This window comes from Nelumbo nucifera, chromosome 1 (assembly GCF_055504915.1).
Source record: "Nelumbo nucifera cultivar China Antique chromosome 1, China Antique-T2T, whole genome shotgun sequence".
NCBI lineage: Eukaryota > Viridiplantae > Streptophyta > Magnoliopsida > Proteales > Nelumbonaceae > Nelumbo > Nelumbo nucifera.
The window spans coordinates 215,469,151-215,497,132 of record NC_142649.1 but is presented as its reverse complement, the minus strand read 5'-3'; the positions used below and the strand labels follow the sequence as shown (position 1 = coordinate 215,497,132).

Below are 27,982 nucleotides of genomic sequence, written 5' to 3'. Positions count from 1 at the left end.
ATTTACTTTTTTTTACTACTCAGGGAAGAGAGCTTATTAATTAATTATTAGGAGCATTGATAACGTATCATTGCCCTGCTCCCTTGTAAATTTTTAACTGGTATCAAAGCTTAGAGCTTTTTCAACAACAAGAGCATCGATTATTTATTATTCTAATGAGCCAAATTAATCCTTACTTAACTTTTTTGGGTTACCAAAGGAAATTAAAGTAAAACTACTCCAAATTATACTTGCTTTCTTGCTTGGTGACTGATAATCACTAGAATTAATAATGAATGATCAAATTAGCATCAACCAAGCGGTCTCCAAGCAATTGATGTCCGAAAAACCTCAAAATTTGGGGATGAGTAGATCATTATTAATAAATTAAAGGAATTTGATTTATATTGATTTACCCCAGGCCAAGTCCTGGTGGCGGACCTGCAATACATGCCAATTGCAACCTAGTTACGCTGCCTTGTTTAACCGATCCTCTCTCTCTCTCTCTCTCTCATACACAGTCATGAATAGTGACTGATAATGCAATTTCATTTGCAATGGTGCAGAAGTTTGGCAATGCAAATGGAAAATAAAGCCCCCGAAGCAAAAGTGAATGCAATTTTGCAATTTTTTTTCATTAATAATTTGCACTCCATGCATTTGTGTTATTAAATACAAATGAAAGCCTTAGTACAAAAGTAAACAGCTAGTTTGAGAAAAGTCGGAATTCCCAATGTACCAAAAAGTTTTATTTGCAACATGCTGCATGGCCGGCCCTTACTTGTCACTTCTGACACTTGACACTGGGTGCCTGGGCGGGGATGTTCTGAGACATTCATCCGTATTGTCTCTAGAATTATTGAGTTCTGTAGCAAGAGATAACTCTTCAGAACTCAGACTTTTTTCCCTTTCTTTTCCTCATTCTTAATTATAATACCCCAGATCAATCCAATCAGTGATAAAAATTCCACATGAATGAAACGGTGAGACCATTGTCAGTGAATTTGATTATACCACCCACTCATCTTTTGGTTTTCTTACCAACAACAACCCATATGCTGGTTCTGGTGCTCGTCCAATAGACCAATACAATTTAGCAATATCAGGTGACTGTGCCATTAAGATTGGTACAACAGAGGCCTCCTCTAGTCTTTTCTTAACACCAACAGATTTTAAGGAAAGATAAAAGGGTTTCCATAAAGCCCTTTGAGTTCTGAGAAGAGACCTCCTGCTCACTTCTCACTTTCTCAGTCACTGTACAAAAACCAACAGTTTTTCTTTTCTTTTTTTCTTGTACACAAAGATCTCTCTCTTGTCCCTACTTCTCAATGTCAATCCCTGCCAGAGGGGGTCCTTGGTTGAGTGGGTTCATGCATCTTTCCTCCTTGCCATATCAATCACATAAACCAAACAAAGGACAAACCTAATCCAAAATTCATTTTCAGCCTTGTGACGTCTCAAAACAGTTGGTTTCTTTGGTAATTTTCAAGACAGATCAAAAGCAAACACGATTCATGATTTACAGACTATGTACTCATCTCCAATTTCATCAGAGAACCATAACTTAGAAATTAAACTTTGGATACTTACAAGCTTGAATTTGCTTTTTCTCTCTTCTTTCAATTCGTTGATATATAGTTTCGAATGAAGACCCATTTGAATTAATACGTAAATCGTTGTAACGATAAAAAAAAATCAAAAATCAGAAAATTATTTATCACACAAGGAACAAGGAGAATGCACAGACAGACGTAGAGAAAGAGAAGTGAAACAGTAAACCGGTTCAGCCCACAATGAGATTATTGGTTCCGATGGGGCTCTTCTGTTTCAGTAGAAGTCGAAGTTGAGCTTTCTGGCACTCTAGCTTCGAACCCAGATGCCTCCCTCTAGAGCCAATTGCGCGAATCACTTTCGGGAACTCCACAAACCCTTTGATCCCTCTCTTTATGTGGGGGTTTTCTGCTTCTGATGATGCTTTTCTCTGCTGATTTGCCGTGGAACGAACAAGATCGTTATATTCAATGCTATTCGAATTCCCAGGTATTCCCATGACCATGGTTGTGGACTCCTTAGCACTAGTAGTAGTAGTAGCAGTAGCAGCAGTGACAGTGGAAGTAATTGCCAAGGCCTTCTTCTTCTCCCGGTTCTTTGGTTCCACGTTGGTTGTTGGTGTCCCAATTTGAGACCCTTTCGAGAATTCCAACTCTAACAACTTTTCCTCGAAAAGAATCTTCGCTTCAGTTAGCTTCATCTGAACCCTTTCTTCTCGCAGCACCTCAGCCATCCTCAGCATCTTCCTCTCCTCCTCCATTTCTCGCTTCAATCGACGGATCTCTTCCTTATGCGATGCAATCTGCTCCACGAGTTCTTGGCAAACACGTTCCATGGCTTCTCTTCCTTTTCTTTCCTCGGAGAGCTCTTTGGCTAGTTTTTTGTTGTCGGATTCGACCTTCTTGCGAATCTTGCGTTCCAATTGAAGCTCTGCTCTCAATTCCGCAATCTGGGCCCGAACGATGTCGAGCTCAGTATCCATAACAGGTCTGAAGAATCTGAGATCCCAAAGTGAAGCGGCGATCTTACGAGCAGAGAGAGGGAGAAGGAGACGACGATGATGAGGATGATGATGTTGTTGATGTTGATGTTGGAGGTGGTGGTGATGCTGATATTGATGTTGCTGATCAGAATAATAAAATGGGTTTTCATAAAGCTTCCAGCTTGGGAAGGTGGTGGAATTTTGGTCTCTGAGATCTAGTGGGCTTTCTATCGTCGCCATCATCTCGTCCAGGCTTCTTCTTCACTTTCTCTCCTTACAATTTGATGCTTTTTTATTCTTCTCTGAGCTTTATCTCTCAAGAAAGCAAATGGGGTTGGCCCATCTCTCCAACCATTTGATTTTGCTTCGATAAATCGTAAAGGGGACGAGGGGTGGAATCACATGCACCTTAATCAACTCGCACCGTCATTCGTCGAGGTTCAATTCTGAAGTGTTTCGCTTCACTCATTCCATCTCTGACTCTGGGATTCGTCCACTCCATGCCTCCTCATTCTAATTTGTAAGCGTTGCTAATCATACGGGTTAAACATCGTCATTCGTGACTCGTGACTGAAAAAAATAAAATAACCTGCTATAAAAAAAAAAAAGACTAATAAAAAAACGATTTTTTATAGGATGTATCGCTTCCGTGTTCGTGACTTCGTGTTGGTAAAAAATTAAAAAAAAAAAAAAAAAAACGAATTGACATTTATTTTGCATTTTATCCCTTCTAAAAATAAGAATCCAAATCTAAACGATAGAATAAATGTCACTAGATAGATCCGGTCAATGAATTGTCGCTTTGTAAGGTGAGCTTGGTTCACTTTGTTGTAAAGACAGATGGGCTTGGTAGTTGGCACGCTGGAGAACGTTGTAACGCATAATGTGTGAACATGGGCTGAAATAATCGAATCAAAGCCTTTGATTTGTTCGCATGGCACCATGTTAAATTAGATTAGTGATTTCTTGGTGGGATTATCGCACTACATCCAATTACGAGTGTAACTTGGGTGGGCCTAGCCCGAATTCAAATCGACCCAACGTGAAATTTTATATGGGCTGGGCTTGAAATTTTTGTTCTCGAGTTGGGTTTGGGGTCTAAGAATTCGATTTTTTATTTTTTGGACTGGACCTAAGTCTAACCCTTAGGAAATCAAAACCTGGCCCGAGCTTAGTTCAATCATACACATTCATGCATATATATGTATATATGTAAATTTTTACATGCATACTTACATATTTGTATGTACATAAATTTGTATACATATTTATTTATATACATACATATTTACATATATACATACATATTTGTATAAATGCATACATACATGTATAATTTTAGAGCAGGTTCATTGACCAACCCGAGCCCAGCCCAAGCCCGAATGCATTAAATTACAATTTGGGTTGGGCTCAGGTTGGGAAGTTTGGGCTTCACCTCAAGCTCGGTCTGGGCTCGAGCCTTAAGCCCAAATTTTAGGGTTGGGTTGGATTGACCATAAATGCAATCCAACCCACCCGACTTGCACCCCTACATCTAAATTTTAACCCTAAACTTTGAAAGTCCTAAACATGATTTGATCCATGAGTCACAAAACTGTGAAGAGTTTTAAAATCTCTATAGCTTAAACCGTTAAAGACTACATGATTCTTGTGAGCTATAGAAATCCAAAGCAAAGCAATCCAACAAGATCAATACACCCCTATAGGGTAGAAATCTTACAAGCTACACTAGTTAGTTTGTAGTTCAAAAGCACTCCACTCCTTTCAATAGAAAGGAATCTGTCACCATGAAATAAGCACTTTTTTGGAACAAAGGGTCCCCTACTTACTAGATATGCAATTTAAGTTCATGCCCCAAGAATGACCATATCATTTTAAAAGGAGAAGACAAGTGGGCCTACATTTAAACTCAATAATGGGATTCCAACAACCATTTTGATTGGTGGGTGGATTTCTAACAGCTAATTTGTTAGTGGACTTTTAATAGTTAGTTTGTTAGTGGGCTTCTAACAGCTAGTTTTATTAAATGCTCTAACATCTAGTTTTTCATTTAATGCTTCAACATCTAGTTTTTATTTTCTATATAAAACCTTGTAATCTCAAGTTAGGGCATCAAGTTCTTCTCTTTGTTTTAAGAAGCCTAAAGCTTCAAAAGCTTAGAGAATCATCTAATTTGGCCGGATGAGTCCCCAACTTTGTTGACTTATATTGTAAGCCATCTCATATAAGTGAAATTCCATCTAATTTCATTCTTTTTTATTATTTCTTTGAACAAACTTATTTCATTATCTTTCATTGTATTTGAGCTACATCAATTGGTATCAAAGCGGGTTGAGTTTGAGCTTGTAACATAATTGCTCTATTCTCTTTCCTCATATTAAATAGTATTGTAGTTCCAAAGAAAATAGGTCAAGTGGCATCCCAATTTTGGTAGTGAAATCTTCATCAAATTGGGCCATGCCATATATCATTGGAAAGATCTTTGAGTCTATTTTTTAATTCCATAAATGATTTATCAATTGAAATTTTGTATAGAAAGTAAGCAAAAAAAAAAAACGGTCAAAGAAATGAGATATCATGCTAAGTAAGAATCAACACAAGGCTCCAATTCAAAATGCCCATCTTTGTGAAAATATCAATGAGTTCAAGAATGGCTACAAAAACCTTCAATGCATGATTAAGAAGATTTTATGAAAGTTTCCCAAACAAGTTCCTACGAACAACTATATTGTTCCAACCTTGTCTTTGGAACAAGCCTTGAAAGATTGCAATAATAATCTTATGTTGCATTTTTCATTAATAATATCAAATGAAAAAAGTACATTAATTGGGATAGTCCTTCAAATTTTGATGAGGATCCTATTACTTATGAAAAATCTTCCGTTGTCCGTGATCAATTTCAAAGTAATAGAGATAATGTTGACTAGGATAGCCCTATAAAGTTCGATAAAGAGTTTATGGCTTATGAAACATCTATCATTCACGATCAATTTCAAAGTGATGGAGACAATGTTGATTGGGATAGCCCTCCTAAGTTTGATGAAGAGTCTATTACTTATAAGGAATCTTCTATCATTTATAATTGATTTTAAAGCAATGGAGATAACATTCATCAAATAGGAGACTTTGACTACATCTTTTTCAGACAAATGTACGAGGACCTCTATTGGTAGCCATTTTCTCAATGTTTAAAAAATTGTTGTTAGATGAAGAATTGGGTTACTTGAAGTATAACAGGCATGTCTCAAGAGCTAGGAGACATGATGGAGTTCTGATCATATTGGAGGTTTACATCATCAATTGCCTATCAAAGGATTAGTAACAAAAAAAAATCTAGCAAAAACATAATGGTAAATCATTCTTTTTAAAGTTGTTAAAACTCAAGGATGAATTCTTTTCAAGAGGGGGAGATTGATGCAATTCATGTCCAGAAAAACACCATATCATTTTAGAAGGAGAAGACAAGTGGGCCTAAATTTGAACTCACTAATGGGCTTTCAACAGCCATTTTGGTTGATGGGTTTCTAAAATCTGGTTTGTTATTAGACTTTTAACAACTAGTTTGTTAATAGGTTTCTAGCGACCAATTTTATTAAATGTTCTAACATGTAGTTTTACATTTAAAGTCCAAATAACTAGTTTTTCATTTAAAGCCTTGTAATCTAAAGCTAGGGCATCAAGTTCTTTTTGTTTTAAGAAGCTTAAAGATTTCTTTGAGAATTGAGAGAGTCCTTTTCTTTGGGTGAGTGAGTCCCCAACTCCTTTAGATTAGTGAGTCCCCAACCTTATTGCCTCATATTATAAGCCATCTCATAATAACAAAGTTCCATCCAATTTTATTCTTCCTTTTTCTATTTCTTTGAACAATTTTGTTCCATTATCTTCTGTCATATTTGAACTACATCACTAGATAATTTGGATTTGTGACACTATCCATTCATATTAGTTTATATCATTGTTTAGGTCCTTAAGTCCTTTATAATATTATATGTAAGGGTGATCATTAGTTAAATTTGACTAGAACTAAATCTTTCCAAGGTTTAACGTATAGGTATTATCCAATATAAGCTAAGTATGTATGTGTTCATGAAGGTAGGGATATAGCACATAGCTGAATTCCCATGTATCTCAGTTTTGTTGTGTATTAGTATATATGCATCGGCCTGTACACATCAATACTATTTAGTACATATGGACCTACAACAAAGCTATTTATATCTAAAATTGAAAGTCTGTGGAAACCTTTATAACACAAAGTGACTTACAATCTTGAGTTTTTCTCGATAGATTGGTAGGATACAACGTATAGGCTCTCAGGCTCATCTCATCAATATATATATATATATATATATATATATATATATATATATATATATATATATATATATATATATATATATATATATGTATTACATTGTATTGTGCAATACATATAGGTTCTTAGGATCACCAATACACTATTTATTGGTGATGAAGGGAAATTTGGCCCGACCTCGTAACAGGGAGACATGTGGACGTGACTCGGCATAAGTGACAATTCAACATGATTAGATCGGCACGTGGACGTGACTTGACACAAGTGACAGATCAGTTCACTACAAAGCAACCTCGGATACCCTGATACCCCCGAACTGAAGTCACCCCGGTATTGGATCGCAACCAGGATAACGATATCAAGTCCGCTACAGATCGAACCCAGACAGATGGACCACCTCGGTCAAGACTACCTCGGGACGAGTATACCTCGGCGCAAGGTCACACCAGGACCACCTCGGTCCCAAGGCACTTCGGCATTCATATCAAGTCAGATCTGAAGAACACGAGCTCAGGCAGCTTGCCACAAGTTAGCTCGCCACCAGGCAACCCGGTACCTTACAGGCAACTCGCCTCCCATTCAGACCGACCACCGCATGGCAACCACGAGGATCTCACCACCGTGTTACGCGTCTTACGGGATCGTACCTTGTAACGGCTTAATTAGCTCACCCACTCCCCGGTTCAGACGGAAGCAGGAAATCTTACCGGTTGGTGGCATTTTACCCACCTAACACGCAAACGAATCCCATCACAGCGAGGATCCAGGAACTGCTCTACCAACCCACGAGGACCCCAGTATATAAAGACTTCACCCCCCAGGGGCGAAGGTATGTTTTTTATATGTGTGTAATCTTTTCTCTCTAGCTCTCTAATTCTTTGATATCATCTTTGAGCTCTCTACTGCGTGCTAACTTAACCACGGAGTGTCCCTACCGGGTAAGCCACCCCGGGATCTCTGATCCATCTCTCGCAGGTTACGCAGTCCTCGTAATTGCTGGTAGCTAGATAGTCTTCATCAAGGAGCAGCCGGATTACACCACATCATTTGGCGCCGTCTGTGGGAAATCGCTACTAAAAGCCCTTGTTTCCATTTCCAAAATCTCAAGCTCAAAATCAAATCCATGGCTTCCTCCAGCAACGACAGACAACACAACGAAGTGAACGTCTCCGGGGGGCAACCTCAGTTCCCGTCTGCCTGCGCGCGGTCTGGCAGCCTGGCCCAGGCGCGAACTGGCGAACTGATAAAAGACTTCCTCACCACCTAAGACCCAGCCACCTCTTCGGCATGGGCAAGATCAAGGAGAGTGGACTACAAGTCACTCCTAGCGCCTAATGGAAAAAGCACTGAACTGGCGGAGACCTCGGCACCGCCTAAGACCCAGTCGCCTCTTCGGCATGGGCAAGATCCAGGAGTGGACCGCGAGTCGCTCCCAGAGCCTAAGGAATGGAATCAGCACTTACGAGCTCATCGAATTTCAGGCCAAAAGGAGAAATCTACTCCCTTCGCCAAGTTACTTCCAACTCGCGACACATGGCACCTCATGACAACTAGGTGCAGCTCGGCACCTGGTCAGCCCGACACCTCATAGGCAGCTCGGCACCTGGTCAGCCCAGCACCTCACAAGCAGCTCGACACCTAGTCAGCCCGGCACCTCACAGGCAGCTCGGCACCTGGTCAGCCCGGCACCTCACAGGCAGCTCGGCACCTGGTCAGCCCAGTACCTCACAGGCAGCTCGGCACTTCATAAGACCTAGTGACCTCTTCGGCATGGACAATGTTCAGGAGTGGACTATGAGTCGCTCCCAAAGCCTAAGGGCCACAACACTGCACATGACCCAGTCGCCTCTTCGGCATGGGCAAAGTTCAGGAGTGGACTACGAGTCGTTACCAAAGCCTAAGGGCTACAATACTACTCAAGACCTAGTCGCCTCTTCGGCATGGGCAAAGTTCAGGAGTGGACTACGAGTCGCTCCCAAAGCCTAAAGGGCTACAATACTACTTAAGACCCAGTCGCCTCTTCGGCATGGGCAAAGTCAAAGAGAGTGGACTACAAGTCGCTCCTAGAGCCTAAGGGCTAAAGTATCGAACTGGCGGAGACCTCGGCATCACATGAGACCCAAATGCCTCGCTGGCATAGGCAAGTTGCTTCGAATACATGAGGCATAGACAGCTCGAGCATAAGCCCTACGATATCTAGCCCACCGCGGCACATAAGAGTAGGTCGGACCCGTAAGGGACAACCGACATCCAAATAAGTAGCCTGTGCGCGGACAGGACGGGTATATGCCTCGCGATGTCGCTCACCTCGGCGTACGTTACATAGAATTACCCCTACTAAGCCTTCGCAAACAGTTCGGGGTAACAAACACCTAGAAAATTTTCTATTACGATTATCCTTACTTATCTTCCAGCTCGGTAGCTCGACAATTCGGGTAATCTATACATTTGTTGCCTAGATCGAAAGCTATCTATACTTAGAATACCTTTTACACGAAGGATTACTCACAAATTGGTATTTCATTCACAAAAAGATGCAGGAACATAGATTTTGTTCTAACCTGAGCTCGACGGCTTCGGGGTGTACATTCAATACAAGAAAAGAAAAGAAAAGCTCAAAGATCATGACTGACTGTCAGCTGGATCGGTCTCCATGTGATCTTCCACGTTCTCCTGGTTCGAGGGGCACTCCTCCTAGACCTCGTCATTACTTCCTTCCTCCGACGAGCTGGGCTCTACATTTGCTGCCCTTGCATCCTCGGGAGTAAAGTTAGATGCGGAGACGACTTTGAGATCGAGGTCGGGGAACTTCTTTCTCATCATGTATTTGCACAATTTGAAGTCGGAGTGGTAGGAGCTCGAACCATACTCAACTTGGAGATCGTGGAACTCCGAAGATTGCTTGAAGTGTTCGACAGCCTAGCTTCGTGCCTCTTCAACAACGTTCTCGAAGATCCAAGTTCACTCTTGAACCATCGCTTTGAGATCTTCAACTTCTCGTCGAAGCCTCATCATCTCCTCGATCAGCGCCGAGTTCTCCTCGGTCAACATGGAGATCTGCTCCTGTTGTTTCTACTTCTCCTCGGTCAACGCGAAGATCCGCTCCTGTTGTTTCTCCTTCTCCCTAGTTAAAGCCAGAATTAGCTCCTTCTAACTTTGAGCTACCTTCTTGGCCCGAAGCACCTCGCCCCGAGCTTTATCAAGTTCACGATGCAGTTTCTGTGCCTCCTTCTTGGTTCCCTGAAACTCCCTCAAACGAATTTGCGACTGACACATCAACGTGTGAATGGAGGAATTCACCTGGCAAGGAAAAACCGAGGTAAGAACATTTTAAAAAGTTCACAATGAAACAAAAGTATAAGGTAAAAGCACCTACCACCATGCAGAGGCTAGCAGCCCGACCCCCAAGCCGAGCCGTAGGCATCTCGGCCCGGTCCGCGACCTCCTCGGAGAAGATGGCCTCCTCGCTCCTGCGAATCCCAAACTGGTGAGTCAGGATACTCCTTTCCGGAGGCTCGTTTCGGGGTCTGGAAGTGCTCGCCGGCTCAGGAGGCTGAGCAGCTTCTGGCTCAGGCGTTGAGGTGCTCTTTGGTTCCTGCTGACAAGCACTTCCCTCTTCTTCATCCAGATCTACCACGGGAGGGAGAGGGCGGACCTCCTCCTGGGGGAGCTCAGCGGAGATCAGCTCCGCGATGTGGACCTTGGACGGGGCAGGGATCGAAGGGCTGGCCTCCCGACGAGGCTTCTTCGCCTTCCTCTTCTTCCCCTTCTGCATGCTGTTGAAAAGGTTCCTGGCATCGACCTCCAGCATGGTAACTGCAAAAAACAAAAGGTTAGCCGTGAATTAAAAAGAACCAAGGTGAAAACCTACCAGGAGGGCTCAGACCAGCTCGCACAAGCTTCTCCTCAGCCAAGAAATCCTTCATCTTGAGGCCGAGGTCTCTCCACGAGTTGATGACTGCCCTAGTTGTTGCATCCAAGCTCACCCCAGGATCCTTGATAGCTACCCTCCAGTGGGTTGGAAAAGACCACCCTTCAGAATTACGGATAATGAAATACCTCCTTTTCCAGGAGGGAACCTTGTTCGGACAGCCAAACAGGATCTTGAACCTGGGCCGAGGAGAAATGTAGTAGCTCTATCTGACGTTCCCATGCAGACAAGCCGAGTTCCTCTTAATGGCACAGATCAAGCTAAAAATGTCTAAGGATAGGGGACGGTTGTACTCGTGGAAAAGTGAGATCGTACCAACTATATTCCGAATCGAGTTCGGATGAAGTTGGTCGATAGTGATGTTGAAGAACTTGATTATTTCTACAATGAAGGGGTGGAGAGGGAAGCGCAGCCCGGCAGTGAGCTGCTCCTCAAAAACAGCAAGCACATGGTGATCATGAGCCCAAGGGTATTGACCTAGGGGAAGGCTAAAAACCAAACTATCGGGAAGACGATAGCGAGCTACAAGATACATTAACCTATCGAAAGTTAGGGTGGAAGGACCGAAGTCATTTGGATCCCGAGCCCGAGAATAAGATGGGGCCTCCGTCCTAGGGGACAGACCTCTTCCTGAACCTCAGTCTCCCCGAGCCGAGATGGCTCAACTTCGGGAGCAGAAGATTCCACTAAAGGCTGAAGAGGGAAATCACACTGCGGCGAGCTGACCTCCCCACCAGGGGCCGTGGATTGCTCCACGGCACCCTCAGCCTCGCTAGAACTACCTAAAAGTCTGTCTATACTAGAACTGGACATGATTAAAGAACAAAGGAAGAACAGGGAAACACAGACTCACCGAAAAGAAGGTTGACCTCGGAAAACAAAGAGAAAAGCGAGCTGGAGGATCCCGACGCGACCTCAGAACAGACTTGTGAATTTGTGGCGAGAAAAATGAGTCTCGGGACCCCCTATTTATAGCCACTGTACCAGAGAAGCAACGGTCGAGATCTAAGAAATCTAATGGCTCCTAAGAAAACGGGCTGCATGACCCTCGAGGTCAAAAACAGTTTAGCGTGTTTTTTGGCGTCCACAGAATCTATAGATCGCATGACGTCCGCGCATGAACCGCACACGACCTATTTGGCAGAGCGGTCTAGAATTCGAGCCAAATCCACTTGTCACATCATGAACTCCCCGCACCAAGTCAAGACCCCTAGCTCGGGGAGTGGGGGGCAATTGATGAAGGGAAATTTGGCCCGACCCCGTAACAGGGAGATGCATGGACGTGACTCGGCATAAGTGACAACTCAACATGATTAGATCGGCACGTGGACGTAACTCGACACAAGTGACAAATCAGTTTGCTACAAAGCAACCTCGGGTACCCTGATACCCCCGAACTGAAGTCACCCCGGTATCGGATCGCAACCAGGATAACGATATCAAGTCCACTACAGATCAAACCCGGACAGATGGACCACCTCGCTCAAGACTACCTCGCAAGGTCACACCAGGACCACCTCGGTCCCAAGGCACTTCGGCATTCATATCAAGTCAGATCTGAAGAACACAAGCTCAGGCAGCTTGCCACCAGTTAGCTCGCCACCAGGCAGCCCGGTACCTTACAGGCAGTTCACCTCCCATTCAGACCGACCACCACATGGCAACCCCGAGGATCTCACCACCGTGTTCCGCGTCTTACGGGATCGTACCTTGTAACGGCTATATTAGCTCACCCACTCCCCGGTTCAAACGAGAGCAGGCAATCTTATCGGTTGGTGGCATTTTACCCACCTAACACACAAACGGATCCTATCACAGCGAGGATCCAGGAACTGCTCCACCAACCCACAAGGACCCTAGTATATAAAGACTTCACCCCCCAGGGGCGAAGGTATGTTTTTGATATGTCTATAATCTTTGTTCTCTAGCTCTCTAATTCTCTGATATCATCTTCAAGCTCTCTACTGCGTGCTAACTTAACCATCAGAGTGTCCCTACCGGGTAAGCCACCCCGGGATCTCTGATTCATCTCTCGTAGGTTACGCAGTCCCCGTCGTTGCTGGCAACCAGATCGTCTTCATCAGGGAACAGCCAGATTACGCCACATCAATTGGGATTTAGGATATGTGGCTATATTCAATAGTTAATGCTCTTTCTAGACATCTTCATGTTCAAAACTTGACAGCTAGAACATTTTGTATCTGTCAACATCGGTCCTTCCAAACATGCTATACAATTTTTGTGTATGTATGTATTAATACTTTGAACCTTGGTAGCATATCAATCACCATCATCCTTGTTGTTGACTTAGTGTCAAGGATACCCAAATTGCTCTAGTTCATTTTTTTTATTATTTCTCCTTTAGATTTTTCATGGGCCAGGATGGGGCTTGTTTTTTCCAAAATTCTAGTGGGCTTGGTTAGAAAACCTGGCCCATGAACATGTCTATTCTCCATACTAGTGTCTTTTTTTTTTCTTTTCTTTTTTATTGGTTTTCGGGGAAAGGAGGATGAAGATGCGCCATCGGATGCCCTTATTTGGCAAATTCTAATGGACCCAATCCTTAACTAAGTCCAAAACGGTGTAAATTCAAACCCAAAACCTATGAACAAATCTATTCTATGGTAGGGTTGTACATGGGTCAGTTCGGTTTGATTGGATAAATTATATACAACTGAACCGACATCCTCAGGTTCATATTCTCACCACCCGAAACTGATTGAGATGACCTAAAAACCAAAGTAAATATAGACTTCTCAGCTTGGCCGGTTTCTCGGTTTGTTAGTTGGTGGTAGCTGTCATACTTCCTAGACGCACACCGTACATTTTCAAATCCGCGTTTTCTCGCTAGGTTTAGTATGGTTTGGATATGTTAACAACCATTAAACACTGAAATCCTATTACCAAAAAAAAAAACCATTAAAACACATCAAGAACAATGAAATCCTATTCAAAAAGTAGAATATGTTTGTACCATTTAATGTGGACTGGCCGGTTTAATCGCAACCCAGGCCCCTGGCTGGTTCAGTCATACCCCCAAAACCATAATGTGTAAAAAATTGGCCAAAACCGGTGACCTGGTCCTGGCTTTAGAAAACCAATCGATTTTTGATCCCCCCGAACCCAATGCACGGGATGGACGAAGATGCCATAACCATCCATATCTACAAATAATCTCCAAATCAGATGATCGGAAAAAGAAAATATCCCATTAGGCTGACATTTGGCTCCTATAAATGGGATGGGATCGAGGTGTACTCCCACTCAGGGTCAGGGAGAACCACTGAACCACTTAAACACGAGCTTTTCTGTCCCGCGTGTTAAAACGCATCAGTGAGATCGGTCAATCAATTGAACAGCGGCTTCTTATCTTCTCCAACTCGGAGAAGTCCAAAGTGGGAGAGAGAATGACTGGTTTCGCTGATACACACCCGGCCCTTTTTGAGTTTCTTGAGGGTGTTGATGGTCAACCACAGAACCAGTGAAGAGGATTCTTGATTTTCAACTTCAGCCTGGACATCTCCATTCTCCACTAACATTTGCCAAAGTTCCTCCAAGCTGTAACTCCTTTCCTCTATCTCCTCCTCCACCTCGTCCATGAATCTCAATGCATTTGTTGGAATTTACGCTTGGCTTCCCCAAACAGCAACAGGTTCTTGTCCGCCTCTCTCTATATATACAGCCAAAAACTTTGCTCTTAGACAACCTGCAAAAAACATTAAGAGGTTTAAAATCTCAAAGCAATCAAAGTAAAACATCAAAAGCTTTTAAAAAAAGATTCAAACTCATGAGTCGTAACTCGTAACCTAACAATCAAATTGAGTTGAAATCACAAATCAGAACTAACCAAAACATATCTAATTAGGTGAAATCAATGAAAACAGCATTAAAGTTGGTTGATGTCGGAATACAACCACACTACAGCCTCCTTTCTTCATGCTCCCTCTTCTTCTGTTTGTTCTTCCGTCTCTCTTCATCAGCAACCAAACAAACAGTTTTTTTTTTTTTTGAAAACTCTATAATCTTCACTGGATTTTGGCATCACCTTAAGAATCTCTTTTCTAGAGTTATTAGTCTTCCCATATCTTCTGGTGGCATTGATCCATTATTCTTTCCTTTTGATGAGGGCGGATTTGGCCCCCCAATGACATTATGACACATGGCACCTCATGACAACTAGGTGCAGTCCGGTACTTCCCAGGCAGCTCGCCATTAGGCAGTTCGCCACCAAGCAGTCCGGCACTTCACAAGCAAGCTCGCCACCAAGTAGCCCGGCACTTCACTAGGCAGCTCGGCACCTTACGGGCAGCTCGCCTCCTAGTCAGACCGACCACCGCATGGTAATTTCAAGGATCTCACCATCGTACCCCGCATCTTACGGGATCATGCCTTGTAACGGCTAGTATTATCTCACCCACTCCCCGGTTCAGGCAGAAATGGGCAACCTTATCGGTTGGAGACGTTATCCTCACCTAACACGGAAACAGATCCTATCACAGCGGGGGTCCAGGAACTACTCCACCAAACCCGCGAGGACTCCAGTATATAAAAGCCTCACCCCCCTGGGGTGAGGAGATGCGTAATCTCTGCTCTCTAGCTCTCTCACAATCCAATATCATTTTCAGCTCACAACTAAGTGCTAACTTAAGCATCGGAGCAACCCTGCCAGGTAAACAACCCTAGGTTCTCTTATTCTATTCTTGCATGTCCATCGAGCCCGTCGTTGCTGGTAACCAGATCATCTCCTACAGGGAGCAGCCGAATTGCGCTACATCACCTTTGATAGAGTAATGATTTGGAAAGGCAGCAATCACCCAATGTAAAGTTGAGAAGTTTTGGATTGTATGGAGATGCCAGCGGGTTCTCTGATTCTATTCTTGTAGGTCCATCGAGCCCGTCGTTGCTAGTAGCCAGATCATCTCCTACAGGGAGCAGTTGGATTGCGCTACATCATTTGGTGCCGTCTGTGGGAAACGCTACTAAAAGCCCTTGTCTCCATTCAAAAATCTCAAGCTCAGAATCAAATCCATGGCTTCCTCCAGCAACACCGGACAAAACAATGAAGTGAACATCTCCGAGGGGAAACCTCAGTTCCTGTCTGTCTGCATAGGTCAGTTCACCATACCGCTTATTGCGGCTAGGGTCCCAGCGCTGACGATGCCCCAAGCGGCTGCACAAGTGAACACGCCACTCCCTCCTATAGTCGGCACGACATTCACTGAACCCTCTGTGGTTCTGTGGGAAACGCTACAAAAAGCTAAGTTCTCATTCTCCGAAAGGCTAAGTCCTCTTCTTCCAGAAAGCTAAGTTCTCACCTTTTAGAAACTAAAGCTCTCACTTTCTAGTTTCCATTTTTTTTAAGAACTCAAAGACTATGCAGGAAGTTGATAGCTAACAGACTAAGCAGCTCTACCAACTTTATCTCAACTTGGATAAAGCCTCATCAGTCCTCTTCACGAGGTACCCTCTACAAGATGAGCTCTTTGTGGCTTCCGCGGGAGTTGGCGGCCAACGGACTGCACGGACGCCCCTGCCGGTTGAGCCTTCCAAGGCTCCCGTGCGAGCTGGTGACCTAAACTTAGTAGTGCTGCCCCCATAAGTCGAGCTCCTAGTAGCTTCTTGTAGGAGTGAGTGACCGGCGTCACTAATGAGGCTGATGCAGCGCAGCCATAGGGCTAAAGCGCCGAACTGATAAAAGACCTCGGCACCGCTTAAGACCCAGTCACCTCTTCGGCATGGGCAAGATCAAGGAGAGTGGACTACAAGTTGTTCCCAGCGCCAAGGGCAAAAGTACCAAACTGGCGGAGACTTCGGCACCACATAAGACCCAGTCGCCTCTTCGGCATGGGCAAGATCAAAGAGAGTGGACTACAAGTCGCTCCCGGCGCCAATGGCAAAAGTACCAAACTGGCGGAGACTTCGACACCACATAAGACCCAGTCGCCTCTTCGGCATGGGCAAGATCAAAGAGAGTGGACTACAAGTCGCTCCCGGCGCCTAAGAGCAAAAGTACCGAACTGGCGGAGACTTCGGCACCACATAAGACCCAGTTGCCTCTTCGGCATGGGCAAGATCAAGGAGAGTGGACTACAAGTCACTCCCGGCGCCTAAGGGCAAAAGTACCAAACTGGTGGAGACTTCGGCACCACATAGGACCCAACCGCTTCTTCGGCATGGGCAAGATCAAGGAGAGTGGACTACAAGTCGCTCCTGGCGCCTAAGGGCAAAAGTACCGAACTAGCGGAGACTTTGGCACCACATAAGACCCAGTCACCTCTTCAGCATGGGCAAGATCAAGGAGAGTGGACTACAAGTCGCTCCCGGTGCCTAAGGGAAAAAGTACCAAACTGGTGAAGACTTCGGCACCACATAAGACCCAGTTGCCTCTTCAACATGGGCAAAATCCAGGAGTGGACCGCGAGTCACTCCCAGAGCCTAAGGAATTGAATCAATACTTACAAGCTCATCGAATTTCAGGCCAAAAGGAGAAATCTACTCCCTTCGCCGAGTTACTTTCAGCTCGGGAGTGGGGGGCAAATGATGAGGGCGGATTTGGCTCCCCAATGACATTATGACACATGGCACCTCATGACAACTAGGTGCAGCCCGACACTTCCCAGGCAGCTCGCCACCAAGCAGTCTGGCACCTCACAAGCAGCTCGCCACCAAGCAGTCTGGCACTTCACAGGCAGCTCGCCACCAAGCAGCTCGGCATTTCACAAGCAAGCTTGCCACTAGTCAGCTCACAACCAAGCAGCCCGACACTTCACAGGCAGCTAGCCACTAGGCAACTCAGCACCTTACGGGCAGCTCGCCTCCTAGTCAGACCGACCACCGCATGGTAATTTCAAGGATCTCACCATCATGCCTTGTAACGGCTAGTATTATCTCACCCACTCCCCGGTTCAGGAGGAAATGGGCAACCTTATCGGTTGGTGACGTTATCCCCACCTAACACGGAAACAGATCCTATCACAGCAGGGATCCAGGAACTACTCCACCAAACCCGCAAGGACTCCAGTATATAAAGGCCTCACCCCCCAGGGGTGAGGAGATGTGTAATCTCTGCTCTCTAGCTCTCTCACAATCCAATATCATTTTCAGCTCACAACTAAGTGCTAACTTAAGCATCGGAGCAACCCTGCCAGGTAAATAACCCCGGGTTCTCTTATTCTATTCTTGCATGTCCATCGAGCCCGTCGTTGCTGGTAACCAGATCGTCTCCTACAGGGAGCAGCCGAATTGCGCTACATCACCTTTGATAGAATAATAATTTGGAAAGGCAGCAATCACCCAATGTAAAGTTGAGAAGTTTTGGATTGTATGGAGATGCCAGCGGCCGGTGGGAAAGAGAGAGCATCAAAGAGAAAGAGTGCGGGCCAGAGGTTCGTGTTTACTAAAGATACAACTTCAGTTGTTAGTAGAAATGCAAGGCAACTTAATAACTTAAGATTTATTTTCCTTTTTGTGTGTGCTAACCAAGTATCACCTTTACATGTTTCATTTCTGTTTGAAGGAGATACCCTCTTATATGAGCCGCAAAGGCTTAAAATTGGCCTAACTACTTTAGACTCAAGTCATCTCTTTCTTGGCCTCTTATATTCAAAACATGATACATGACATAAGCTGTTGAATCAAATCCTTTGATGGGATAGTTAAAAGGCGGCTATAAGGGAGGTAGGTAAGTAGGGCTTAGAACCAAACCATGATGGTTAGGGGTGCAACTTGGGTGGGCATAACCCAATTCCTAAACAACTCAGCCACAATTTTATATATGCTGAGCTTGGATTTCTGTGTTCACGTTGAGCTTAAATACATTTGCATGCATATTTCAATGCATGTATCAAATTTCATTAGGCCCAAATTAAACGCATCGGATTAACCTGCAGTCTTAAAGCCGAGCGTAAACCCAGCCCAGCGTACCCTAGTTGCACCCCTCCTATGACCAGTGCAGCAATGTACGGCTTTTTTATTCCCGATGATCACATTCAGGGAATTATATACAAATCTCATCCCCACCCCGTCTCTCATTCAAGGAAAAAAATCCCTGCCTCCACCCCATCTTCATTTAAGATCAAGGAAAACCCACCCCGTTCAGAGCAGGGCCCTGGTTTAATGGGGAAGATTGGCATCTCTACCTAGATCCTAAAAACTTGCCAAATAATGCAGAGCATTGCATTTTCCACACTATCCTCAAACCATACATTGGATCATATCACTCCAATGATCTCAGAACGCCCAAAAACCTTCAGCACCAACCATCTCCAAAGCGTCCCCAAATCCAACCTTAATATTAAGGGGAATCTTCATTTACCCCCACTTAACAAATTTTTAATTCACCATGCAATTGGGAACGGGGAAACTTATGCCAATACAAGGGGGTAATATGGTAGTGGTGTGGAAGTTTTAAATTATTGTGAGTGTACATCAAAGTTAAAAATTCATACAGTGAAGTTAAAGATTTCTTTTCAAGTGCCCGCATCCAAAAGACAATTATTGGACCACACCTATACTTTGATATGATCGATGCAATTAAAACATCCTAAAATAGGGGAAAATTCATCTCATAATCAACGAAAGGGAAATTTATGGTTTGTTTTCCCTTAAAATTTTTTATTGGTTTTCTAAATGTAATATCCCAAATTCCCAGCTATGCTACAGTAGCTCCCTTGTATTGTGATAGATTCCCCCACATGTCATTGTTCCTACCTGAACAAACTTATAAAAATTTATGACGTGGATGTATCTAATAAAAAACCCTAAAAGAAACTGATAAAGTCTAAAACCTTAATATGCTAGTTTACTTCTACCAAAAAAAAATGCTAATTGACTGATCAAACACCACCATCAAACTTATGAAACCAAAGGAACCAATACATCTCAAAAGAACCAATAAAAGCAAAATTGCTCACACTGTAAGGCATGAATCTTCTAGTCAATCTCCACAATCTAAAACCCTAAAACCTAAAAAACACCAATTTTCTCCCAAAGGTTTGCTGGATCTTCCATTGATCTTGCAAAATCCAAATCCGGTGACCCAATCTCACAACAAAGACCAAGATACTCTACCATGCATGCTCTCACCACTAAATCCGGCCCAACCATTAATTCTGACTAAAATGCACCTCCATACCAATTTTCAGTCCCAAATTCCAAGGCTTCACCACTCTTACCCTAGATGGTTTCTTCTTTTTGGTAAACAAGTAGATGGTTAGGGTATGTGTCAGGTTGGGTTACAACCAGCGTAGATATAGTATGGGTTACTAATTGGTGTGGGTAATTAGTGGACCGGTTGGTATTCAACCCGCATTCTTCCCACCCTTTTGCCACCAGCCCTAAATTCTGATTTTATGATCCATCTGCAACCTTTTTTTTTTTTTTGAATTGTAGACAGTATCTAAGTATATTTATAGCAGCACCGTCCATAGCCTCATTAAACCACCAGTAGTGCTTATTTGTAGTTGATGCATGGCTAACTCCATGTTTCTCCACACTAGATCCCCAACCAGTCTGTTATGGACGCATTCCTCATGAAGAAGTATCATCGCAACCAACAGCAGCAGGGACCTGACCACCGCCAGCAGCAGTAGTGATTTAATGTTCTCATCCTACCCAGTTCGGCAATAGTAGTCTTATCCAAATTAGATTAGACTATCTTACTTGTTCTTATCTTATCTTATTAGTTGATTATCTTATCTTATCTTATCATATTAGGATTAAGAGAGACTTATCTTATTCTTATCAAGATAGAGCAGGAGATCTCCCTATTCAGTAAGGAGTTTCCCTAGGATTAGGACTCTTGTAATCTCCTATTTAAGGAAACACCATTATTGAATGAAGATATCGAATATTCAGTCAAGAAGTGAGTTAGGAGAGTTTGTGATCTCTTGAACAAATCACCAAGGCACCAAGATAGGTTCATCAAGAGCAGGAAGGAACAAGGGAAAACAGGTGGTTTTCCCCGTGGACCGACCCGTGACGAGATCCTATTCGTGGGCCCTCAACAACTTGGTATCAGAGCAAAGCGTCATGGGAGATCTGGAGCAGCTGCCGTCCAGGGTCCATGATCTCGAGCACCAGCTCGTGGAGACCAGCTCAAAAGTACGTGAGATCAAGGACGAAGTCAGGGAGCTTCGACGTCTGATGGAGTTATTCCTTGCTAGCAAGGAGAAGAACGCATAAGGGATGACAGCCACTAGCGGCCGCCGACCAGATCTGTCGGAGTCTTCCGGCGAACAATAGTTCGTCAACCAGGGGGTCGCAGTCATCCCCAAGTACAGCAGGTTAGAATTCCCATCGTACAATGGCAACGGAGATCCCTTGGGCTGGCTGTACCGGTGCGAGCAGTTTTTTCGAAATCAACGAACAGGCGACCGGGATAAGGTAAGCCTAGCCGCCTTTCACTTAACAGAGGAAGCACAACTTTGGTTCTATCAGTTAGAACAGGAAGAACCTGGGCTCAGTTGGCCCCAGTTCAAGTCCTATTGCCTTCTTAGGTTCAGACCCCCACTGACAAGCAACCCCCTAGGTGAGCTGATTAACCTCAAATAGACTGGCACGGTGGCAGAATACCAGTGCCAGTTCCAAACCCTCCTCGCAAGGGCATCCTCAATGCGACCTGACCAGCAGGTGGACATGTTCACAGCAGGGTTGGCAGAACCCCTGCGGGTGGATGTAGAAATGCAGAATCCCCCAAACCTGGTTACAACCATGAACTTAGCCCGCGCGTTCGAGCGCAAGCTGCAACTCAGCCACGGGACCTACAATATGGGACCTCCGCCGAACTCATGGGCACCCCCGAAATCAGCGATAGCGACCCCTTCTCCTGCAACCAGTCAAGAACTGAGATCTCACACAACCAACACCTCTAGATCGGCGACAAGTGCAGGAAGCAACATGGTAGCTCCACCCATTAAACGTTTGACCAGGGCAGAAATGGCGGAACGCTGAGCAAGGGGCCAATGTTTGAACTGCGACGACCTCTACTCGGCAGGACATAGGTGCAAGAGGCTTTTCTACCTCCTACTAGATGAGCAAGAGGAGGATGAAGAACCCGTCGTATTCGAGCTGGAGATCTCTCTCCACGTGATCACCGGAATAAAAACCTCTCAAACAATGCAGTTACAGGCACAGATAGCAGGTAATCCAGTGTGCATACTCGTCGATTCAGGGAGCGCACACAACTTCATAAGTGAACATGCTGCCCTTTAGTTAAAACTACCAATTGAACTCCGGCCACGACTACAAGTAGCCGTCGCAAACGGTGAAAGAGTTCATAGTTATTGATCAAAAAAAAAAAGAGTTCACAGTCTGAGAATCTGTAAGGACGTCCAGATACATGTCAACTCTGAACTATTCTCTGTTGATTTATTCCTACTCTCCTTGGATGGGTTCGATAATGTTCTTGGGGTCAAATGGTTGATTACCCTAGGTCCAATTTTATGGGACTTCAACGCACTCACAATGACATTCCACTTAAATGGGAAGCAAATCTCTTGGCACGGCTGTAGGGTTAAGGAGAGGATACCACAGGTCCATGCACTTCAGACAGAACCAGCAGCCATGGAAAGACTCCTCGCCGAGTTTTCAGACGTATTCCAGGAACCCAAGGGACTCCCTCCTCCCCGAGCATGCGACCATCGAATCCCTCTGGTGGCGGGTTCAGAACCAGTCGTTGTCCGGCCTTATCGCTACCCTCACCTACAGAAGGACGAAATAGAAAAACAATGTGCTGAGATGCTGAAACAAGGGATCATATGCAAGAGCCACTCCCCCTTCTCTTCGCCGGTTCTGTTGGTGGCGAAACAGGATGGAACTTGGAGGTTCTGTGTTGACTACAGAGAGCTCAATGGTCGGACGGTCAAGGATAAGTTCCCTATTCCCGTTGTGGATGAACTGCTGGACGAGCTGCATGGTGCTCAGTACTTCTCCAAGTTGGACCTCAGGTCCGGGTATTTCCAGGTTTGCATGGCTCCCGGTGACGTGAAGAAGACAGCCTTTCGAACCCACCACGGTCACTTTGAATTTTTAGTCATGCCATTCGGTCTCACCAACGCCCCATCCACATTCCAGTCATTGATGAACGAGGTATTTCAGCCCCATCTGCGCAAATTTGTTTTAGTATTCTTTGATGACATCCTCACTTATAGAAAATCATGGGTAGAGCATGTGCACCATTTGCGGACCGTTTTCGAGCTCCTGCGCCAACACAAACTCTTCCTAAAACAGTCCAAGTGCTCCTTCGGGGAGCGGCAGGTCCTTTATCTAGGCCACGTCATCCACGGGCAAGGTGTGACGGTTGATAGTTCCAAAATTCTGGCTATCAAGGAATGGCCCAAGCCTCAATCCGCCAAGGCCTTACGCGGGTTCCTAGGATTAACAGGTTACTATCGCAAATTTGTACAGAATTATGGATTGTTGGCTGCCCCGTTAACCAACCTATTAAAGAAAAATTCCTTCCGATGGGACGACGCAACCGATGCAGCTTTTCTAACACTGAGGGATGCCCTGTCTTCCACCCCAGTCCTGCAATTACCAAATTTTGCTCTCGAATTTACAGTCGAGTGCGACGCCTCTGGAATGGGTATCGGGGTCGTGTTACAGCAGCAAGGGCACCCGATTGCTTTCTTCAGCCGCTGGCTGGCCGACCGACATCTAAAACTTCCAGCCTATGAGCGCGAACTAATCGGCCTAGCTAGAGCTGTCCATCACCCGTACTTGTGGGGGTGGTCGTTCATCATCAAAACCGATCATTACAACCTCAAATACCTGTTGGAGCAATGCCTCACCACTTCCCCTCAGCAGCATTGGGTTAGCAAACTCCTCGGGTTCGATTTTCGGGTGGAATACAAGGCGGGAACCTCAAATCGCGCAGCTGATGCCTTGTCTAGGCGCGATGAAGATGCGATGTCTCTGTGTGGAATTTTCCAACCCCAGATCTCTCTGTTAGACGACATCAAGAAGGCAATGCCACAATCTCCGGAATGGTCGCTCCTGGTCCAGAAGATCCAGTCCGGCGCTACCGACTCCAATTGGTCCCTTCAGGACGGGTTGGTACTGTATAAAGGCCGGATACATCTTCTGCCAGACTCCCAGTTGCTTCCCACCATCATCGCCAGCATCCATAACTCCACCCATGAGGGCGTTCAGAAAACGTTGCACCGCGTCCTGGCTGATTTCCGTTGGCAAGGTATGAAAACTTTTATTCGGGATTTTGTCCAACATTGCCCCACGTGCCAACAGCATAAATGGGAAAACCTGCACCCGCCTACCCAAGGTAGGCGGCAAATCAGTCCTCTTCGTGGTGGTAGATCGCTTCTCTAAATATGCCCACTTCATTCCTCTATCACATCCGTACAATGCCACTTCAATTGCCCTTGCCTTCTTTACGCATGTTTTCCGCTTACATGGGTTACCAGAATCCATCGTCAACAATAAGGACCCGATTTCCACTAGTGCCTTCTGAAAGGAGTTATTTCGGCTACACGGCACCACCCTGGCCTTCTCCTCAGCATATCATCCACAGACCGACAGTCAGACGGAGGTGGTAAACCGCACGATCGAGATGTATCTCCGTTGCTTTGTAGGGGATCAACCGCGACAATGGGTGGATTAGCTTCCTTGGGCTGAGAACTGTTACAACACGACCTACCATTCTTCCCTCAACATGACCCCTTTTCGCATCATTTATGGCCGGGACCCTCCTCACTTGCTGTCCTATGAACCCGGTTCTACTCGTTTGGAAGAAATTGATCACTCCTTACAAGATCGCGACACCCTCCTAGCCGACGTACACCTTCGCTTACAGCAGGCCCAGCTCCGCATGAAGCTCACCTATGACAAGCACCATCGGGAATTGGCGTTCGAACCAGGGCAATTTGTTTGGTTAAAACTCCAGCCCTACCGGCAACGCTCCTTGCACCACAGGGCTGCCCCGAAACTGGCCCCTAAGTTCTATGGCCCCTTCAAGGTTCTACGGCGGATTGGCAGTGTGGCCTACCAGTTGGAATTACCGGAGAACAGCCGGATTCATGATGCTTTCCACGTCTCCTTGCTGAAACCATTTACGGGTGTTCCTCCGGACCAAGTCCCCTCCCTGCCACCCTTGAAAGAAGGCAAACCTGTTCCACAGCCTAGAGCTCTCATCTGCTCTCGTATCAATCGAGGTATTCTTGAAGTTTTGGTGGAATGGGACAGCTTACCACCGGCCGAATCCACCTGGATTCCCTTGGCAGAGTTCCAAGCCACGTATCCGGAGTTCGAGCTTGAGGACAAGCTCTTAGTCCAGGAGGGGAGTAATGTTATGGACGCATTCCTCGGGAAGAAGTATCATCGCCGCCGACAACAGCAGGGACCTGACCACCGCCAGCAGCAGCAGTGATTCAATGTTCTCATCCTACCCAGTTCGGCAACAACAGCCTTATCTAGATTAGATTAGACTATCTTACTTGTTCTTATCTTATCTTATTAGTTGATTAGATTATCTTATCTTATTAGTTGATTAGATTATCTTATCTTATCATATTAGGATTAAGAGAGACTTATCTTATCCTTATCAAGATAGAGCAGGAGATCTCCCTATTCAGTTTTGAATGAAGATATCGAATATTCAGTCAAGAAGTGAGTTAGGAGAGTTGGTGATCTCTTGAACAAATCACCAAGGTGCCAAGATAGGTTCATCAAGAGCAGGAAGGAACAAGGAAAAACAGGTGGTTTTCCCCGTGGACCGACCCATGATGAGATCCTATTTGTGGGCCCTCAACACAGTCAATATCCCTTTCTAGTAATTAAAACCACCTATCCCGGCCTACCTACATAATTTAAGCAAGGAATATCATCAAATCACGTAAATCACACCAAGCAACCCTATGACCATAAATGCAAATGTACCAAGTTCACAAAGGCTAGGTCATATAACATAGAAACGTAGAACTATCCTAAGAAAACCTCAAACATCACAACCAAATCCACTAAAATCTGTACAGTACATTATGACCTTCAGAATCAGAAGATCATTTCTTTTCAGAGAACCATCAACCTCAACTCAAGCACAGTAACTTCAAGATGCCAAAAAGTACAAAACAATGGCACAAGACAGTCAAAAGAGAAAAACTATCAATTTCTAATCCTAAATTCCATAAAAGCAGTTGAATCTTGTAAAACAACAATAGTCTCCCAAATAATACCTGAGAAAGAGAATAACTGCATTACCAGCTAATGCAGAATTAAAGGAACCATGATGAAATGCCTATTATTTCTTTTTGCAAGGTATATTGCCCATTCACCAACCCAAATTCTATGTAAAGTTGGGCTTATATGCACAAGATCTGAAGAGTTGCAGGGCTATTATGACTCTTCAACCTGTCATGAAGTATGAAAGTGCTTGCTCAGAAAGAACAATATTAAAAGCATCTGGTTATATGGAAAAACCAATCCCACATACAACAAAGGGGCAAGAGATTAAAAGATGTTAGGCAGTTTCACCATTAGATTCACACAAGATACACCATTTTGGGAGAGGCACCAGCCCATAAGATTATTTTGTCTTTTAAATATTTGTTAAAAATAATTAAATATATATATATATATACATGGAAAAAGCTTAAATATATAAATAATGGTTTTATTGCATTTTCTATCCACATCCATTATGTATAATAATTACTACAATTAAATTTTACCAAGTTGTACACTATAGATGTAAAATTATATAATCAAGCTTGGTTCATTTAATTAACCCCACATGCAATTGCTCCTTAACCTACCTATGATAAAAAAAATGGTCCCATAAAGGTATGAACTTAAATTGCTCAAATGTCTTATAGCAAAGGCCCTTTGACAAAAATTAAAATAAAATTAAGATATGATGGTATAAAATTAGTTCTTGATCCAATTAATATGAAATTGGATATATCATAAGATATTATGAACCCTTGGAATTCACAATTTGAATCATGAATCATGTCATAAATTGTTAGATTTTAACAACAGTGCCAACTCTACCAGGAAAAAATGCCTACAAGTGTGAATGACTGACAACAGAATTCCTAAAATCTCTATATAGATGGCATTGGAAAGGCACCCACGATTTTTAAGTTACTTTTACCTTGAATTTTATATTATTAGGAAAATTAATGTCAGAATTTTAGTAATTCTCTGTTTGTGGTTGTCAGGTTGCTAATATAACAATTTATCAGCCTGATTCTAATGTAAAGTTAGACTTCTGTCTACATGAAGAGGTGAAAACTTTGACCCTTTGGTTGGCTGAACTTAAATCTCTTCAATAAGTGGTGAATAAGAATCTAAAGATGTACAATCAAAAGAGAGAATAAAAAAAGAAAATGAAAAGGAAAAGGAAATCTACAGTTGTAATCTCAACATATCAATCACTCAACCATAGGATCTTACAGAAGTTGTGATCTTCCTTGCCACCCCCTTCCAACTAGCACTTTGTTAAAAGTTTGTTAATAATTTAAGTTTAGTATCACAGGGGTACTATTGTACTTTCTCCCTCTTTTATTTTGTTTTATGTCACCCTAGTATAAATACAAAAGCTGGCGCCGCCAACTAGACTTTTGGCTCTCAATCTCTTTTCTCTCCTCTCTTTCTCTCTTCTCTCTTTCCTCTTCCTTTCTTCTTTTCTTCTGAATAATATGGTATCAGAGCGGGACTATCAGATCTGAAAGGAGAGATCAAGCAAGCCTTTTTTCTATCTTCTCTCTTCGCCAGCTACTGCTTGCTTTACTGAAGATCCAGAATACAGCATTGGACTGAAGTACCTTCTCTCCCTTCCTCCTTTTTTCTTTTTTTCTGGTCGTGTACCAGGACAGAACCTATAGTAGGTTCACTTGCTTGATGTAAGGTGATCAGCACCTCTTTCTTTCCTTTTTTGTGGGATCAGTTGATCCCAGGGATGTACTGTAGGTCGATGATGACCTTTATATGCTGCGACAGCAGCCTTATGATGGATTTGCAGGTCAGGAGATGACCTGTATGTATTGCGATAGCAGCCCTCTGATTTATTGTAGGCCAATGATGACCTATTAGTGCTGTAACAGCAATTAATTTATTTATTTGGTGATTGAAGAGCTGAATTTCAAAAAAATGGTGGTTGTCTCTAGTCTCCTGGTGCAAAGAATTTTTTTTCAGCAGTTATTCAGCGTGTTAAGGGGAAACAGTGTGGACTGGAGACAAAATTTAACAAAATTTATCTTTCTAGGTGTTA

General features: G+C 44.0%; 1 protein-coding gene across 1 annotated transcript; it reads right to left on the bottom strand.

Moving 5' to 3' along the window:
- Window positions 1-1,543: 1,543 nt before the first annotated feature.
- Window positions 1,544-3,047, bottom strand: LOC148804502 (protein BRANCHLESS TRICHOME-like). Its single transcript, XM_088896171.1, has one exon. The coding sequence runs from the start codon at window positions 2,753-2,755 to the stop codon at window positions 1,763-1,765; it is 993 nt and encodes a 330-aa protein (XP_088752297.1). The 5' UTR covers window positions 2,756-3,047; the 3' UTR covers window positions 1,544-1,762.
- Window positions 3,048-27,982: the final 24,935 nt, after the last annotated feature.

What these genes read in the sequence shown, in the direction of transcription:
- LOC148804502 (XM_088896171.1), bottom strand. Translation starts at nt 2,755, where the DNA reads ATGATGGCGACGATAGAAAGCCCACTAGATCTCAGAGACCAAAATTCC.